Source organism: Coenobita brevimanus, chromosome 86 (assembly GCF_032717465.1).
Source record: "Coenobita brevimanus isolate Jiangsu-jjx chromosome 86, ASM3271746v2, whole genome shotgun sequence".
NCBI classification, from domain to species: domain Eukaryota; kingdom Metazoa; phylum Arthropoda; class Malacostraca; order Decapoda; family Coenobitidae; genus Coenobita; species Coenobita brevimanus.
In genome coordinates, this window is record NC_137039.1 from 35,018,019 (window position 1) to 35,037,660 (window position 19,642).

General features: G+C 43.7%; 1 protein-coding gene across 1 annotated transcript in view; it reads left to right on the forward strand.

Moving 5' to 3' along the window:
* The window catches only part of LOC145410666 (protein trapped in endoderm-1-like), a 30,198-nt gene extending 12,626 nt beyond the window's left edge, over positions 1-17,572 (forward strand). Inside the window, exons 2-3 of the mRNA XM_080280780.1 lie at positions 5,144-5,316; positions 16,818-17,572. Of these exons, the coding sequence (XP_080136906.1) occupies positions 5,144-5,316; positions 16,818-17,502 (858 nt within the window). The 3' untranslated portion in view covers positions 17,503-17,572. The remainder of the gene's footprint in view (positions 1-5,143; positions 5,317-16,817) is intronic.
* Positions 17,573-19,642: the final 2,070 nt, after the last annotated feature.

Sequence of the window (19,642 nt, forward strand, 5' to 3'; positions counted from 1 at the left end):
GTGAAATCGGTTATACCCTCAATCCAATGATGTATTTAGGTAGTCTATTCTCGCTGCCTCCAGACGATTCTATTCAGCTTCGAGATCTCCCGTCCTGAACATATAAATGAAAGTTATATATCTTCTTCAACGCAGTCTCGGATGAATAAAATCGTCTGAGAGCAGAAATTAAATGAAAAATGCGTCACTGGACTAATGGGGTTAAAGAAGTGATCTGCTGTTCGATTCAGGACTAGGCCACGGAACAGTATATTTTTTTGCATATCGTAATATCCTACAGAAGACCCACCGACATGCCATAACACCTGATCTAGTACCATGACCTTAGACCTGACTGACACAAACCTAGCATGACCTCAATCCGGACGGTAGGTATTAACGCCGAAGTGGTGACATGAGAAACTGTGTGGCGCGATGAAGGATTGCTGGGCCTCAAGGAACGGAATATCAAGTTCACACACACACACACACACACACACACACACACACCAAAAACCATGAAATTACTTTTTAAAAGGCCCAACATAATTTAAATGACTGTCTTTTCAACGCTTTGCAGAGGGCGGGGCGATGACGTCACAGGCCTCTTAGCCAATGGGGGATGGGGTTTCAATTCTTTACTTACGTTAAGCTTCAGAGTTGATATATTAGTCGCGGTGCACACCAGAGAGAGAGAGAAAAATGGGGGAAGAGAGTGGCCAATAAAAGAGATAAAGGGAGAAATATGACACAGAAGGGGGGAGGGGGCAGAGACAGACAGAGAAAAAGATGAAGATAACCGTATCAGAGAGAGAGAGAGAGAGAGAGAGAGAGACTTAAAGCGAACATTATATACCAATTTGCTTCGTCCTTGCCCTTCCTCTGAGTATTTTAACTAGCAACTTTATTTCGTTCAACCTCCACTGCTTTTTTAACACTTCAGATGCTTTCACTACACTTCGTTCAGTGTGTGTGTGTGTGTGTGTGTGTGTGTGTGTGTGTGTGTGTGTGTGTGTGTGTGTGTGTGTGTGTGTGTGTTGCAGCTTAACCTCTTCAGTATGACGACATGATCATTTTAATTCCCTCCACCTCCAATCATTTTACTCAACTTGGGAATGATATCAACACATCGTCTGTCGTAAACCTGAATAGACTTCTCCCGCTCATGAAGGGGTTGGTAAGGCTACATCTAAACCCTCCAGATAAACAGACAGAAAGATGAACAGATAGGCTGGCAGATTGACAGGCAGACAGACACACAAACAGACAGAGAGACAGGTATACTTGGATTTAGAAAGTTATGAAGATGAATGGAAAGATAAAAACTGATAGACTGAGACTGACCTACAGATTGCCAGACAGAATTAAGGACACAGGTACAGACTGAAAGATACAAATGCACACGCAGGTAACTACTGGTACTGAATGATCTCCAAGGCCTTCCCAGCTCTCTCTCTCTCTCTCTCTCTCTCTCTCTCTCTCTCTCAACCACCACTCACTCCTCCCCACTCCTTCAGCAGCCCATCCCACACCACACATTCCACCCTTGCAATATTAAAACCAGACGCATTTTCGCGAGGCTTTTAGACCCGTTTAAAGCGGTTCACACTGGTCCCGTGGCAGCACACAACGTTTCCTGGTAGCACTAGATAAGAAAGATAGCCACGAACGACCCTTAACACACTGACAGCGAACGAAACTACAAGAAGAAAAGGAAAAAAAAAGCTTCACACAACTGACAGCCTACTACACAGACGGCGGACGGAACTAAAAGATATAGACTAATAACACCGTCACTGAAGGTTCAGAATTATCACCCCCTCCTCTCTGTTAACATAATTTCGTGGCTCAAGTCATACTATTCTCCATCTAACAGGAGTAGAATTTAGGATGGTATCAGTCTCGCGTCCTTTCATTCGAGCATCTACGAAGTCCACAAAGCTTACAAGAAAGGAAAAAACAAAAATAAAGAAAAATATAAAATGGAGCTTTTCATTCCATGGAAACATAATCAGGACGTAGATAGATATGTAAGTCAGGCGAGGAGGATAACAGGAACACGGCTCCTTGATTTCTTCTGGGACTTAACTTAGGAGAAACTTCCCAGAAAATTCCCAGTTCAGTCTCTCCTTCCCGACCCCACAATCCTACGATAAGAATAAAGGCGGAGGTGGGCGGGGTGAGGTGGAGGGAGTACTGTATTTCAATTTAAGTTACATGGAGTACACGATAGAATGGTTTACGGTGAGGGACTGGAAGACAATACAGGATCAGCCCGAAGACAACCTGGTTCGTAGCAAAGGTTAATTAAATGAAAGCGGAAAAATGTATGGATTTACACGAAGTAGGAAGACAGCCAGTGTACCTCGAGATTAATGTTCGTTTTTGGGAGGGGGGGGGGTGGAGAAAATAATAAACACAATAATGTCTCCTTCAATACTCCCACTGAAATAATCTTGGTTCTGTATTCATGGTTTCAGTGGAATATTGTGTAACGTACGAACATATACAGTGACAGTTTCTTCAGAATGAGATACAGTGGTCGAATGACAGTCATGTAAACAAGTGTCATAACAACACTTAACCCCAGCACTACAAGAGATGGTGGTAGGTGGGAGCGCCCATCATCCACTCACTTGATGTAGTGCTGCCTCCTTCTTCCTTCATGCATATCACTCTTTTTCTGTGTCTGTCCTCCTCTCCTTCTAGTTCTTCCATCCTTCCTGTCGCTGTTTATTACTCGGCTTTACACTTCAGCTGACTCTACACTGGGTGACATGCCAAATGGTTTCCTGTAACTTAGGAAACCATTTATAACTCTGGGTGGTAACCATATTGCCAACTAACGGGCTAACGGGGTGACGTTGGAGCCTACTGTGGTAACTCTGTTAACCGGGCGGAGACGCAAATGCGTTGTCTACCCAGGAACCAAACCTCCACAGTAATCCCCACGCCTCGCTGTGGCAATGTGCAGTCAGCCGAATAGGAACATCGGTTCACTGCACGGGATAGCCCTGCAAAGTCAATTGCTCTCCTGTGTTGATAGGTCTGCTCGATCAGACAGACTGAAGTTGTACAACAACTACAAGAGAAGAACCAGGCTGAAGTACAGTCAAATACAGAAGTCCGTTCGCCTCCCCTGCCTTTTTCACACCGCTGGTCACAGATACTTCAGTGAGACGTGGTGGACAAAACTAAATATAATCACCCACTGATGAATGAAATATGCGTCTCCGTCCACAAGGTCACATTCAAGCATCTGGGAATCCAGTGATAAAAATAAAGGCAAGAGAGGCGAACACAATTTAGTATTACACAGCAGAAAGCGGAACAGAAGACGTTATTATAATGAACGAGTTAATTTATATATTTTGCAATCCCATCTCTACGAAAAGTCTCACTTAGGCTTAGCAGAGATGGGCTGTTGGTAGCCAGGAAATAATTAAAGAGACGTCTCGTACTGAGGGGGTTAAGAGGGTACCAGAGCAAGTAAACAAGCGTGACACAAGCCCCCCAAGCAAGACAGCATGAAGCAAATGCGTGAGCAACATTGTCTGTGGCGCTGTGAGTCGGTAAATTGGATGCCTGGTTACCCTGTGATGAGGTGCTTCCCTGTGTGGTTGCTTGCTTGGCTGTTTGTTTGCCTACACACACACACACACACACACACACACACACACAATCACACACACAATCACACACACACACATACACACACACACACTTTAATCTGGTGACGTATTTTAGTTTTTCTTGCTCTCTCGACACGATAGCCCTTTTCTGTTCAGGGGTGACTTCAAACCACAGAAATCAGACACCCCTCATTAACCCCTTCAATATTAGATGGGTTTCTTAGGCTAATATCGTAAGGAAGATGCAAAAATCAACTAAAATATGGGTCTTTCGTTTGAACTTGGTCCATAATTTTGTCTTTTTGCACCAACCACGAACTGAGAGCAACATCTATACAGCGTACGGTACACCATCTTACGGTACACAGTCTTACGTTACATAAACTTACGGTACATCATTTTACGGTACAATCTTACGGTACGGTATTAAGGTACACCATCTTAAGGTACACAATCTTACGGTCCAGTCTTTCGGTTCACCAACTTCCGGTGCATCATCTCAGGTCCAGTACCCCCAAAGAAGTGTGTTCTAGTAGTATCGAACTTATTTGTAGCATTAAGTACCACTATTAGCAAATGTAGCAACAGCAACCAGAAACACCCTTAGATACAGCACTAGCCCTGCACAAATAGCACCAGGTAAGAACAGAACTTAGAGTGTAGTTCAGTGTATTAGTGTGTAGGTGTGCTTTTGTAGCAACTGTTTGTAGCACTGTAGTTAAATCTTAGTATTATTAGCTGTACAAATAAAAACTACCAGACACAGCACAAACCAAGTAGAAATTACATGTACACAAATACCCATACATAGAGTGCACAGTGGGTGTGTAATTGCAGTAGTTATTCGGTGTACTGATGAGAGAGAGAGAGAGAGAGAGAGAGAGAACCACTATAAAAGATGTGTGACTGCGGAAATGGAAGCAGTAGAGTTGGTATCTTAGCACTAGCAGATTTTTTAGTAGTATTATAGAACTGGAGATTTTTCACTAGCATTTCTTTAGTACTCCCATATTACCACTAGCCAGACAAAAACAGCACGATGTATAGCCCATTTCCACCTTAAAAGATGTATTATTATTATTATTATTATTATTGTTGTAGCCATTGTCTTTAGCACTATTGTTAAATCTTAGTACTGTAATAGCATTTTTTTCACTAGTCTTAATTCAAGTCAGGCAATCTTAGTACTAGCAAATTTTTCACTGGCTTTAATGCCACCCTTTTCACTAGCTAGCCTTTAATACCTGCCTTTTCACTAGCGTCATTAATACCAGCCTTTTCATTAGCTAGTCTTTAAAACCTGCCTTTTCACTAGCGTCTTTAATACCAGCCTTTTCACTAGCTAGTCTTTAATACCAGCCTTTTCACTAGCTAATTTTTAATACAGTACCAGCCTGTTCACTAGCTAGTCTTTAATACCAACCAGGCAAAATTAACACCAGGCCAAACACATTCTGTATATATATGAACACACGTCGAGTACCAGCCTAACCCAAAGGTGTAGCTCGACCTGCCACCCCCTCACTCGACAGGATCAGTTCGGCTACGACCCCGAGGCCTACAAGTGCGATCTGTCTCAGCCGTGGGCCCGCATCTACTTCTACACCCTCGAGAGTCTCCTGCCCTGCGGCCTTATGCTCACCGGGTGCCTGAGCATCATTTTCCAGATCTGGCGCAACACGAGGAAGCTCAGAGCGGCTGGAATGTGAGTATCTGGAAGGGGTGATGGGTAAGAGGGATGAGAGATGTGAAGGGGGGTGTACGGGTTATGGGATGGGAGAGAGGGAAGGGGAAAGGGACATGGAAGGGCAGAAGGGAAGGTATAGGGGGAAAGGCTAGGGTGGGAAAGGGGTGAGGGGAAGAGGGAGAGGTGAAAAGAGGGAGGGAGATGAGGAGAGGGACGGGAGAGAAGGAAGGGGACGGTAGATGGTTATGGGAACGGAGAGTGGGAGGAGCGGAAGGTAGAGGAGGCGGTGGGGAGGAAGAGGGAAGGGGGGATAGGGGAGGTAAAGGGGAAGGTAGATGGGGGAAAGCGGGAGGTGGGAGGAGGTGTTTCTGTGTTTTGTTATCGCGGCACGTATGGGTAAGGTATATTTTCAGACTCAACGCATCACCATTTCACAGCGACTGGAATGTGAGTACCTGGAAAGGGGAAGGAGCTGGAAGGGTGGCGGGGAGAAGGGGAAGAGGGAATGAAGGGAAGGGACAGTGGGAATGGGGCGGAGGAGAACTAACTCTCAGTATTATTCGTTCTCTAAGCATCTCTTTCAGATCTGATATAACACAAGGAAACTGACCTGCTGGACTGTGTGGAACTGAAGGAGGAGGAGGAGGAGGAGGAGGAGGAGGAGAGAGAGAGAGAAAGAGAGAGAGAGAGACGGAGGGGGTGGGGGAGTGAAGCGTATGCTGCCGAGTGAACTCATGCTCACCGCCTGGCTAAGCATAATTTCCAGATCCGGAACAGAACGAGGAAGCTGAGAACGGCTGGACGGGGAGTATCTGGAAGAGGTGTGGGGCGGGGGGCTGGAAGAGGGGAAGGGAAAAATGAAGGGAGGGAATGGAGAAGGAAGGAAGGGGGGGGGACAAGAAGGGGAGGAAATGAAACAGGATGGGAAGGATGGAAAGAGGAATGTAGGAAGGAACTGGGAAAGAAGAGAATGTGAAAAAACGAAAGAAAGAAGGCGGGAGAAGAGGGGAAAAGAAGGGAAGGGTATAAAAGGGGAAGGGAAAAGAAAGACAAAGGGGAAAATGGAAGGGGGCACAAACCAATGAAAGGAGGGGAGATGAGGGGAAAAGGAGGGAGAAGAAAGGAAGCAGGGAAGAACAAGGGGAAGGATGAGGCGTCTACTTATGTGTACTTAAGCATCATTTTCCAGATTTGCCGCAACACTAAGATCAGAGTGGCTGGAAAGGTAGGGAGGGGAATGGAAAATGAAGGAGAGAGGAAAGGAAGATGAAGGGGAGAGGGGAAGGAACACGAAGGTGGGGGAGGGGAGAGGGACGGGGTGGGATATAAATGTTCAGGCACTAGAGGCAGGAGAATCAGGAAAAGAAGATGAGGGAGAGAAAATGTGGGAGGAGAAAGAGGTATCACTATGAGAGGGAGAGAGAAAGTGTAAAAAGAAGAAACAAGAAAGGGATACGAACGGAAGGAATAAACAGAGGTGAAAGGGAAGGATGGAAGGGTGGGAGAAGGGTGAGAAAGAGGGGTGAGAGGGAGGCAGGGTAGGGAGGGAGAGATGATGAAAGGTGTGTGGGAGGGAAGGGAGGAAGGGAAGATGAGGGTGGAGAGGAGGTATCCTTCTCCCCGGCTGCCAAGCATCATTTCTCAGATCTGAAGCAACGAGGGAAATGAAGAGATGCTGGAATATCTGGAAAAAAAAAATGTGTGTGGGCCTGGAAGGGAGGGAGATAGATAGATAGATAGATAGATAGATAGATAGATAGATAGAGAGAGAGAGAGAGAATGATGGGGATGGAAGGGAGAGAGGAAGGGAGACTGACAGATAGACAGAAGGTAGGAGGGAACGAGGAGAAGGAAAGGGAGGAAGAGGGTGGGAGGGGAGGAGGGGAAAGGAGGAAGATAGGTAAGAGAGAGGGAATGGAGAGACGAGGCAAGGTAAGGAGGAGGGGAGAGAGGCAAAAGGGATGGAAGAGAGGGGGAAATAGTGTAGATGGAAAGAGAGATGAAGAAGGAGTAGAAGAAGGAGACAGGAGAAATGAAGAAGCATAAGAGGACAGAGAAGGGAGGCAGTATGGAAAGGGGGAAGGAGAAGGAAAGGGAGGGAGGGAGGGAGGAAGAAAGGAGATGAGAAGGAAGGGAGAAAAAAAGGAGGGGAGAGGAAGATGCATCATTCTTTCCTTCTGGCTCAGCATCATTTTCCAGATCTGACACAACAAAGGGAAACTCGGACAGGTCTGGAATGTAAATACCTGGAAAAAGGCGTGGGGCGGGACTGGAAGGTAAAAGGGGGAGAGGGAGAGGGCAAGAGCCAGAGGGAGAGGGAGGGAGAGGGAGAAGGAGGGAGTAAGGGGATACCTGGAGAAATTGTTGGGGAGAGGACCAGTGGGAGGGGTCGTGGAGGAAGGACTATTGTTGTTGTCGTATTGCTGTTGTTCTTTTTGCAATTCCAAGATCATTGAGCTGAGCATGGTGGACCGCAGGAAATTGGCGACTTCAAGTGGTCGCTCCCAGAGATCTTTTGTTGAGTTTGAAGGACCGTGTGTCGTGAAAGTGTAATATATGTGGTGTGTGTGTGTGTGTGTGTGTGTGTGTGTGTGTGTGTGTGTGTGTGTGTGTGTGTAACGAGGAGTGTTTGTGAGCTGTATTGTGTGTCGGCATTGTGGCAGGGAGGGGTGGTGGTGGTGGCAGGAGAGGGAATAAAGAGAAGGGAGGGAAGTTAGACAGAGGGAGGGGGGGGAAACATGAGATGAAAGAGAGAGAGAAAAGATTGGAGGAGAGAGAAAAGATAGGGGGAGAGAGAAAAGGGAGAGGAGGAGGAGGAGAAGTGAAGAAAAAAGAGAGGGGGGGACTATGTAAAAACGCAAGAATGGAAAAAGCTGGAAGGGAGGAGAGAATCTGGGAGGTACTGGGGAAGAGGAGAGGGGAGGGAAGGGAGGGGGAAAAGAAAGGGGAGGGGAGGGAGGGAGGGGGGAGGGAAGAAAAAAGGGGGGATTGTAAAAACGTGAGAATAGGAAAAGCTGGAAGGGAGGAGAGAATTTGGGGGTAGGGGGGCAGAGGAGAGGGGAAGGAAGGGAGGGGGCGAGGAGGGGAGGGGAGGGGAAGGGAGGGGAGGGGAGAGGGAGGAGACTCGAGGAAAGCCAGTGGAGGAAAAACAGAGGGGACACTGAGGAGGAAGTTCGGGAAGAGAGAAGTTTCATTATTTTTTTTTTTTCTCGTAAAGTTTTAGAAATTACTGAGAAGGTAAAGAGAGAGAGAGAGAGAGAGAGAGAGAGAGAGAGAGAGAGAGGGGGGGGAGGGGGGTAGCAAATGAACTAGAAGGAAGACACGGATGGAATGGATACGACAGATAGAAAAGAGGAAAATGTTGCGAAGAAAATTGAAAAAAAGGAAAAACAAAAATCATACATACTGCGCATACATACTCGTACATATACACACACATACATACATACATACACTGCACACATATTACACACATTTTTACATACACAAGAATTGTACATACGCACACATTACGCACATAAATATAAATTTCACACATATATACCGTACACATACGAAGTTCCTCAATCGCCATACCTAAGTCTTCCGCATCATTATCATGCATTACGACACACACCTGAGGGCATTAATTACCGACGTCTTCCCCTCAGCCAATCCAATTAGGCGAGTCATTAAAGAGGCCAGCAACACACAACCCTATTCCTTACACGCCGATAACGACCTAATTACGGCGGAGACATCATTATATTGGGATCGTCGATGATTACCCCCCCCCTCCCGAGGCTGCCTTGTTTACTATCACCGCTACGTCTCTCTCTCTCTCTCTCTCTCTCTCTCTCTCTCTCTCTCTCTCTCTCTCTCTCTCTCAATCTCATATTCAGTCTGGAGAGATATAATCACTCATTAACCTTTGCATACTGTGACACCTTCCCCTTTACATCCTTTTTCCTATACTCATTTTACTCTAACTTGGCCTCAAATTGCCATCTTTCCATTTTTCGTAGGAACTACGATATGGCACTAGTCACGAAAAGTGCTTTGGAAAGGACGTAAGAGCCGTAGCACAGTCTTGTTACTGAGATATGCAAAATGAGTTAGAAAAGACCTGAATATGGTACCAGTCACGAAGAAGTGCCACTAAAAGGACGCAGAGCCGTGGCATCGTCTTTCTCTGTCACTGAACTAAGCGAAATGAGTTACAACAGGACGAAAATCTGGGCCATGTTAAGGTGACAGGACTATAACAGGTGATTTTACTGAAGTCTGGAGAGATATAATGTACTAAGGGGAATAACTATGACACCTTCAAAACAGAGAAAATATGAGGGTGAAAAACAGAAGGAAATGGAAAATGAAACAGAGGGAGGGAGAGAAAAAGGAGGGGAAAAATCCTTCGTGTTCTGAATGACACAGAAAAATATGGTGTGTGTGTGTGTGTGTGTGTGTGTGTGTGTGTGTGTGTGTGTGTGTGTGTGTGTGTGTGTGTGTGTGTGTGTGTGTGTGTGTGTGTGTGTGTGTGTGTGTGTGAGCATTTTTCCTTCATTTTATATTCCCTCCACCTCTCCCCTGCAAAGCCTCTCTCTCTCTCTCTCTCTCTCTCTCTCTCTCTCTCTCTCTCTCTCTCATTATACCCCTCTCACTTTACGCTCTCCCCTCTCTCCTGTTTCTCCCCTTTCCTTCCATTCATCCCTTTATTACCCGCCATCACGTCTCTCTCTCTCTCTCTCTCTCTCTCTCTCTCTCTCTCTCTCTCTCTCTCTCTCGTTTACTCAGCTAAATCTTTGAATACTTTCTGTGTCTAATATACTGTATACTGCACGCATCAATCTGTGACCTTTATTTCCGATCGATAATTCTTAAATTTTTATCACTTCGCCCTTCCTGTCCCTAAATCCTTGGGTCAATCAGATCAAAAATTAAATTGATTCGATCCTTGATATATGACCTCTGACCTTCCTCCCCCCCCCCGGGAAATAATCACCTGCACCTTTAATGGTCTTCAGCCATTATGCTACATTTTGCGCAATTCCATTCAACATTTTTTTCGTACCGTTAGCTGAGAGAGAGAGAGAGAGAGATTCCATACTAATTATCGTACTGAACTTTACTCATTTTAATAAGGTGGAGATTTTCGTCTTTTTACACCTTCTTTCCCGCAGTTCACTGGCGGAATAAGACAAATCTACGGCTCTACATCCCCTTCATAGCACTTCTTCGTGAGTAACACCATAATCTAATGTTAATCTCATGGTGCAACTTAAAATTCCAGATGAACAGGTGGCAATTTTACGCCTGGCTAAAGTGAAGAGTAAAATTAAATGTCATGAATAATAAAACATGCAAAATTGAAGGGAAATGTGTAAAGATAAATCGGTAAGGGAAAAGCGTTTGGGGACCCTGCCAAGCCCACGAGTAAGTGCCCCTCCCCCCACCCTCACAGCACCTATTCTGGGCTAATCCCATAATGTGTATGCAAATGAGAGTGCAATATAAATCATTCCTGCAGTTAACACGCTTCCTTACTCTCACAGCAGGGGGAGTCAGGCGGACAGTGTCAGATCTCCAGACTTAGCCTCACAAGTAGAAGGATTTTTTTTTTTTTCTTTCAGTAACTTCTAGACGGTTTTATTTTGACTGGGAGAGATTTTCAGAACTGGAGGATTTTGATGCAGATTTTATTAACAGTAAAATTTCACTATGTCTCCTCTAAGTTATATAAAGGAGTTCATAAAAAAAAAAAAACGGGGGGATGGAAGACGCGCTCAATCTGTAACGGTTAAGCGCCTTACTCTCTCAGGAAGTGGGGTCAGGCTAACAGCGTCATTAATGCAAAGCTTAACTACCCGAGTGCAATGACGTTCTTTTTAAAATCTCCTTTTATTCTTGCAACCTCCAGACGAATTTGTTGACCGTCCACTAAACCCTTCGAGACGATGACTTTTTATATGCTATTTTTTTCCTGACAGGATGATGTTACTGGGCTTAATGATGACCCTGGAGGTGTTAAATGGCTTTGTAATTACCTTTTTTCAGTAATCTAGCAAGCCCTGTTTCTTACACACACATAGAGAGAGAGAGAGAGAGAGAGAGAGAGAGAGAGAGAGTAGGGGGGGAGGTAAAACAAATGCCAAAGTGCAAGTGAGAGACTAGAAATGTGACAAAGTGAGAATGGTGCTCCAAAATGAATGGAGACAGAATATCCACAGAAAGGGTCGTTACTGAGTAGGGGATGATACCTGAAGCACCCATCCCATGTTTACCATATGAGGGAGGGTGGCGTACTGTAGAAGGGGTTCTTTCTGAGTAAGGACACAGGCCCGAAACTTCACCTCAACGCCAGAAGGAAGAGTATATGAGGGAGGATGTATTGTGGGAGAGGGTGTTAGTAAGTAGGGATGAAAATATTTTAAGGTGTACTTTCCTTGGGCACCCCAACCTACACAGATGACATAACGAAGGGTGGCGTGAAATAAATGAGGTTGTTAATGAGTAGTGAGGGAAATGCCTGGAATTTTTATGGAGGCCTCCCCGTCGGGCATGTGGTGTGTCATGAGGGAGGGTGGTGCGTCGTGGGAGGAGTTCTTTATGAGTAAGGATAGACAGGCATGGAGATATTTCTGTCCAGGTCACGCCATGTTGCAAACGGAGACAGACTGACGGATCGACAGATACAGAGACAGATAAATACACATGGACAGATGAACTAGTGTACAGAATGATATAGATAGATGGACTGACAGATACAGACAGACAGATAATAGATACAGACAGAAACAGCCATACAAGTAGACATACAGGTCATGGATAAATAAGTTTCACTCCCGACCCAACTTTCAGCTTGTCATGCAGACACCATGTTGGCTGAGGTAATTACACTTTAGGTCGTTCTCGTGTGTAAGTTCTCCCCTCATTACCTTGTGAAGTTCTTTAACCTCCTCCCCAAGAAAAAATGTACGAGAATTTTAAAGATTCTATTTCGGGGTACAACTAGATCATTTTAACCAACTGAGGGAAGCGCTAAAAACCTTTCTCCGACCCAAGCAATTAACCGTGAGCTAAACCTTAAATTCAGACTGAAAACACTTACGTTCTGAGCCAAAACATTTCAGTTCAGTTCTAAACCATTTCATTCGAACTGAAACATTTAAATTCCAACCAAGTAAGAGTTGCTGTCAGAAACAATATGATTCCAGACCAAAGTAACAAATTCTAACTTATGAACCATAAATTCTGATCCAAAAACCTGAACTTTCCAAAACGCTCAAAATTCTAACCAGATACGCTCAATTTCCAAACAGAAGCGCTTCAATTCCAGTTCGAAACTTCTGGAACTGCAACTGGAAACCCTCGAATTTCAACACTTCATTTCGTGCACTTTAATTATGCATGAGGTCAGCGCTCGCGGTGTGTCGGGGGAGGGGGGGGGGAGGCATGAGAGTAGAGGAAGGAGGAGGGGAAGAGGTGGGAGCAGGTGGGGGAGGGGGAGGGAAAGACCGATGGAGAAAGGAAGAGGATGTAGATAAGTCGTGAATGGAGTGAAGAAAGAAGGTTTGGAAGAGGTGTGTGTGTGTGTGTGTGTGTGTGTGTGTGTGTGTGTGTGTGTGTGTGTGTGTGTGTGTGTGTGTGTGTGTGTGTGTGTGTGTGTGTGTGTGTGTGTGTGTGTGTGTGTGTGAGAGAGAGAGAGAGAGAGAGAGAGAGAGAGGGGGAATGAACAACAAATGAAAATGAACAAATGAACAACAAATGAAAAAGAACAAATGAACAAGAACAAATGGAATAATTAACAATGATCTGTGTATGTGGATCAGTCCTCTAACGACGTGGTTGGGGCCAAGTCAGTTATTCATCATTTATAAAAGCTACCTTTGTCTCTCTCTCTCTCTTACCATTAACTGAGAGGACACATCAAAGAGATCACAGAATACATGAATTCCAACACTGCTCTTCTTCCTTACCTAAATATTCCTTCATATGACACGTATCATTTTCTTGAAGGCTATTTACGTGAACTATGTCGACAATGAGGGAATGAGGCCATGCTAGAGGAATGAGGAGGTAGGAAAGGAATGAGGGGATATGAATGGAATGAAGAGGTAGGAATGGAATGAGGAGGGAGGAAAGGAATGAGGAGGTAGGAATGGAATGAGGAGACAGGAATGGAATGAGGAGGGAGGAAAGGAATGAGGAGGGAGGAATGGAATGAGGAGGGAGGAAAGGAATGAGGAGAGAAGAGAGGGGAAGGAGAAGAGGGGAAACGAATGATGATGAGGACTGGAGGCGAAAAATATTGTCCCTTGGATATCAGTATACTATTATTATTATTATTATTATTATTATGAATCAATTCTGGGATTAGGCTTCAGGGACTACAAAGATAGAAAAATGAATGGATCAGTGGGTAGACAAATGTATTAAAGAAGGGTAAATATTGCTACAGACAGACAGACAGCCTGACATGCACAGTAATGAAAAGATAACAAAACGAAGAAGAGCAGGGAGAGAGTTAAGTATGGTAATGAGAGAGAGAGAGAGAGAGAGAGAGAGAGAGAGAGAGAGAGAGAGAGAGAAAGAGAGAGAGAGAGAGAGAGAGAGAGAGAGAGAGAGAGAGAGGGAGGGAGAGAAGGCATACTTGACTGGAGGAAACAGAACGGAGAGAGAGAGAGAGAGAGAGAGAGAGAGAGAGAGAATGTCGCAGACTCGAGGATACTGAGAATAAGGAAAGAAAGAAGCACACAAAAATAAGGGGAGAAAATGAGAAGGAAAATGTGAAAGGAAAATAAAATGACAGTGAGAAAAGGGAGGGGAAAATGAGACTGGAAAAAAGAGAGAGAGTGGGAAAATGAGAAGGGTGAAGGACAATAAGAATGAGAGATGAGAGAAACAATATTAAATTACAGGACAAAGAACGATGGGAGGGAGAGAGGGTGCTAAGGCCAATAAAATACAATTACAGTCTCAAATTCTTTCCATAATATCAAGTTTTCTTATCTATGGCGCAGAAAAAGAAAACAAAATAAAAACGTTGATTTATTTTCGCTTCGCACAAGGTTTCGCAGTTTTCCATCGCCAGAATTATATATATATAAAAAATTTGTGAAGAACTAGCACATTTTTCATTCATATTTTTTGGCACAGAGGCAAGAACAGAAAAATTAAGTTTACACGTTTTCGCTTCACCTATAAATTAGCTGCTCAATGTAGAAAAAAATATCCAGGCTTTCCCCAATAATAATAGTAATAACAAAAATAATGATAATAATAACAATAACAACAAAAATAATAATGATACTACTACTACTATTACTGCTACTACCAAGAATAATAATAATCTATCTATCTATATACCTAGGCTGCTTCCCCCAAGGAAAGGGAGGTAGCCGAGACAGGACGACTCACTCTCCATTTACTCATCCATTCAAACACATTCATTCGCATTTTAGCCCCAAAGGGGAGAACGGACAGATCCTCACCGCATCACACCGCACAAGGGTCAACTGCGCAATAACATAAATAATACACAATAATCCCAGTTTCCTTCATGAAACAAAACCAACAACATGAAGGCAAACTTTATTAATATTCGCTTCACACAAGTCTGCCTTCTTTACGGCTCAAACGGTACTAAAAAAAAAAAAAAAAAAAAAAAAAAAAATCCCAGGCTTCCTCCATGCCACGGGAACACGAAAAAATAAATTGGTCGTATCAAAGTTTTTTTCATTATTTTTTTTAGCTGTTTTCCTCTAGTATACTGACGACGACAAGGACGCGAGAAAAGTCACATTAATCTCCGCTGCCTAAATACACCAGAAATGAGAGAGAGAGAGAGAGAGAGAGAGAGAGAGAGAAACTACTGTAAATTAAAGGTGCTCCAACTTTGACCCTTCACCTTCTCCCTATTTTTTCTTTAAAGATCAACAGGGGAAGGAAAAGAAAATTAAATAAATAAATAAAAAAAATCCACACACCAGATCGCCAAATCGAATCATTTCTTCGAATCTCTACATCCCCAAAAAATAAATAAGAATAAAAACCATCAAACAAAAATCCAAAACCAGATGAAAAAAACAATGTACCATCAAAACATATGCAAAATATCCAAAAAAATATATAATAGATAAACAGATAGACGGATACATAGATAGACAGATACAGATAGATAGATAGATACAGATAGACAGACAGATAGATAGGTAGATATAAAATAATAAAAAATCGTCTTACCTTGCGTGTGAAGATGGCGAGCGAGGGTCCCCGGGTCAATAAAGCCAGGCCTGGAAGATGAAAATGAACGATGCTTTTAGACTCAGGTTATTCTTTTACTGGGGTTTTCTCGGCTCTACCTCTCTATTTTTATTATTTTTTCGTCTTTTTTTCGAATTTTGCTACGCTTCTCTCCGCTTTACATTATTATTATTATTATTATTATTATTATTATTATTATTATTATTATTTTACTTATCGAATTTTCTCTCCGTTTTTGCTTTGTTTTGTGAATTTAATACAACTTCTGATTTGTTTTTGAGTTTGCTTTTTTTTTTTTGGAGAGAGAGAGAGAGAGAGAGAGAGAGAGAGAGAGAGAGGCTTTAGCTCAAGGACGCGTTTAAAATATCATTACAGCTATATACATTTTTTTTTCAATTTAGGGGACATTTCTCGAGCTGGATGGGTTAATATATTCCTTCATTAACCCCTTCACTACGGGATATTTTTTAAGATTAATAGAATCGTCTGGGATAGCAAGAATATAATAAGCAAGATGTAGTGTTAAAAGGGTAAAAATAGTCTCTCTCTCTCTCTAGTACTTCCATTTATCTGATCTTGCTTCTAACTTCAATACGAGGAACGTGGAGCGGGGAGTGTAATGTGCCAATAGTGTGTGTGTGTGTGTGTGTGTGTGTGTGTGTGTGTGTGTGTGTGTGTGTGTGTGTGTGTGTGTGTGTGTGTGTGTGTGTGTGTGTGTTACTGGCTGGTTGTCAACAGGTTTGTATGTGAAGTGTAACTCAGATTTGATCCGATTTAGATTCAATTTGATAGAATAAGTCTCGGCCAAAGAGCAACTTATTTGATTGCGAACAACTGGTAAGGTCACTGGGATGGGTCAACTTATACAGATAATGATAAACAGATGATTAAGAAGCTGATGATGATGATGATGATGCTATCGAATACAGCAATGATTATAATAACATCTCTTTACCTCCTCCCGCCCCAGCTGCTGTTGCTGATGATGATGATTATGATATTTGTTTTCTCATACCATTTACTCATGGGAAATAGGGTTAGGTGATGATTATGATGAGGTGTATGAGGAGGAGACTGGTGGCGATGATGAATATGACACTGATGATGATGATGACGACGACAAAGTGTATTAGTAGGAGGGTGGTGATGAAAATAAGTGATGATGAAAATGGCACTCATGATGATGATGATGACGATAGGCTAAGGTACTGCACTTGATGATGCTGTCGATAAGCACTATCCTAACAACAATTCTTTTCCCCTCCCCTCTACCCCAGGTCCCAGCAGCTTGCCAATCAGCGGTTCCGCAGTATGCTCAAGTCCACGGCGCTCCTCCTGGCACTCCTCTTCCTCTTCCTCGCCTGCGTCATCCCCATCTGCGTCTACAACGTCTACATCCTCCTTAACGCCCCCACCGGGACCTACCCTGAAAATGTGGTACCCTTGGGCATCGCCATCTTCATGTTCTACTGGATACAATACGGCGTGAATTTCCTCGTATACGCGGCCAGCAACGCAAACTACAGAGCCGCGTATAAGGAGTTCCTCAAGCTCCTGGCACGACAGGTTTCGAGATTACTGAGAACCAAGAAGTCTCATGAGGATACCCAAGGCCCTAAAATCTCCTCCATGAACACCATACCCCAAGCTCATCATGCCGTTACCTCCGTTGCCCTTATGCCTCTGAGGGGAGTCAGGGAGAAGGAGGTCACATCCCCGAGGTTCATGACGCCGGTTCGGGGACAAAGTTCAAAGCATCCACTGAGCCTACAGAGATTGCAGAGCTACCCATCTGACCACCGGAGCAAGGAGTACGAGAGGAGAGTGCATACCTTCCCCAGATCGGACGTGCACTTCTGGTACGGGGTGGTGTGGAGTTCGGATAGTCAGTCCACTCGAAGCTCCGTAATGACGCTCGAATCCACAGTCAATCACGAAGCAGAAGCCGCCACTGCTAAATGATACCCACTTCTGGTACGAGATAACGTTGATCTCCGATAATGAATCTACCTGAAACTCCATTATCACGAAAAAATTCGGACATTTCAGATATCCACGCGACTGCATTACGGCGTTCGAATCCACTGCCATTCACAAACCAGAAGTCATCACTGATTTGATATCCTCTGCTTCTGGTGGGATGGTGTGGAGCTCTACTAGTCAGTTCACTCAAACCACTACAGTATTATAACGCTCGATTCCACAGCAAGTTCCATAATGACATTGGAATCCAGTCACTCACGACGCAGGAGCCATCACTGCTAACTTCCTGCTTTGGTTCTCTAGCTCCACTCCAACGAGATTCTCTCTTCAAACTTTTCACTCAGCAGCACAAGTAGGGACCTTGATGTGAAGGGATTAGACTGGACTACTGGAATGTGCTCTGGGGGAAAATTTAGGCTAAGGAATAAACTGACTGTCTGCCTTAATAATCCTCGTGCAGTCGATACGCATTTCCCCTAACCATTCTCCAGCTCGTCGACGTTCCATTATTATTAACTGATGTCGCCACGTCCCGATGGTGATATCTTCATCTAAGTGACGTCAGACAGACTTCACAAGTGTCAGATTCTATATTCTTGGTATCAATATAAGTCTCGCCTTTTTGTGTGACATCACTGGGCCATCTTCTCGTCAACTAAGGAGGCTCCCCACCACCTCTTCCTTATCAGTACATCTCTGCTTATGCGATGTTCAGATTATCTCATAAATCATTAACGCAGTGTACACTAAGGAACAGTGCTCCGGAGAGACGCCCTCCCGTGGTGGTACTGATTTAACCGGGGGGATTTACTCCCCAGTTATACAAACGTCCTTCATCTCCCTCCCTATCCCCTAAAAAGAAGATGGTGAACTGCCTGAGGATGGGAACTTCAGCCTACAGTCCACTGCGTTCACAACAGATAAACTAGGGACGACTACTATACTACGGGACAAAAGTTCGCCTAATATTTCACCTCTTCTACTTTTCACTTCTCCCCTGATACCTAATAGGCTTATGTAGGGAAAGGCCTGGTTGGTTTCTCTGCCCATAAATGATTCTCTTACATGTGATGCATCAAGGGAGGAAAGTCACGGACATGCCCTAAGCGTTAAGACGGCGCGGTGTAACGCCGAACTAACTTTTGTCCTTGAACATTTGTGCCAGAAAGCCTCCTAATCTGACGAGAATAAGGCCAACTGGAAACCCATAGATCTATTCATGGGCATATTCGTATCCCTGTCTCTGCAACACACAGGATCGCATTCACGTGGGCCTAGGAGCCTCTCTAGCATCTTCCTTGGGTGATTTGTTGTACAGCTGTCGATGATAATACTCTTCCATGTTTCACTCCAGTACTTTTGTAACTCAAACTATATATTCATACAAGTTTGGCCTCAGATCCATGTTATTAAGGTCATTTACTGCAGGGACAACACAATGGTTTATAAAGACTATGAAGGGGGAAGTAAGTGAGACGGCATAATCATTGGTCTCGACTGTTCCTATTATAACAATTCCATCGTGGGCGTAACTCCCATCACTTTACATGTACGTTCCTTATCTAATATAACGAAAGAGTATTAATTTATCAAGTACAGAAATAACTAGTAAGGAAGAAGTACAATGGGGCCTCCTAATCCTACAAAAATACTGTTCCTTCTGAGCAATGTAAGTACCAGTGTGCTGCAATACTGAAGACATCCTACACCAGGATAACCTCATGCATATCCTAAACTTTACAATAATTCACTGCATTTTCCTTGACTCGGGAGATCCTAACACATCTTCCTCAGCGGTTTATTGTCCACATTACACCTTAACATCCACTTCTACTCTACTGACACGAACTATGTCGATATTTAAAAGATTCAAATTCCAAACACGAGGATATTAATGTGTAGTTTGCACAATAAATCGCTACGGCAGAGGTGTCACGAAGCCTCCTATGCCAAAAAGAACGTGGCTCCATACCCCGAATAAGTGAATAATAATAATAATTATACCTAACAATACCTAAAAAATCCTACAAATACGCTGTCACCTTATCATTAAAAAAAAAAAAAAAATTCGGAAGACATTTATTGTTGTTATTATTATTATTATTATTATTATTATTAT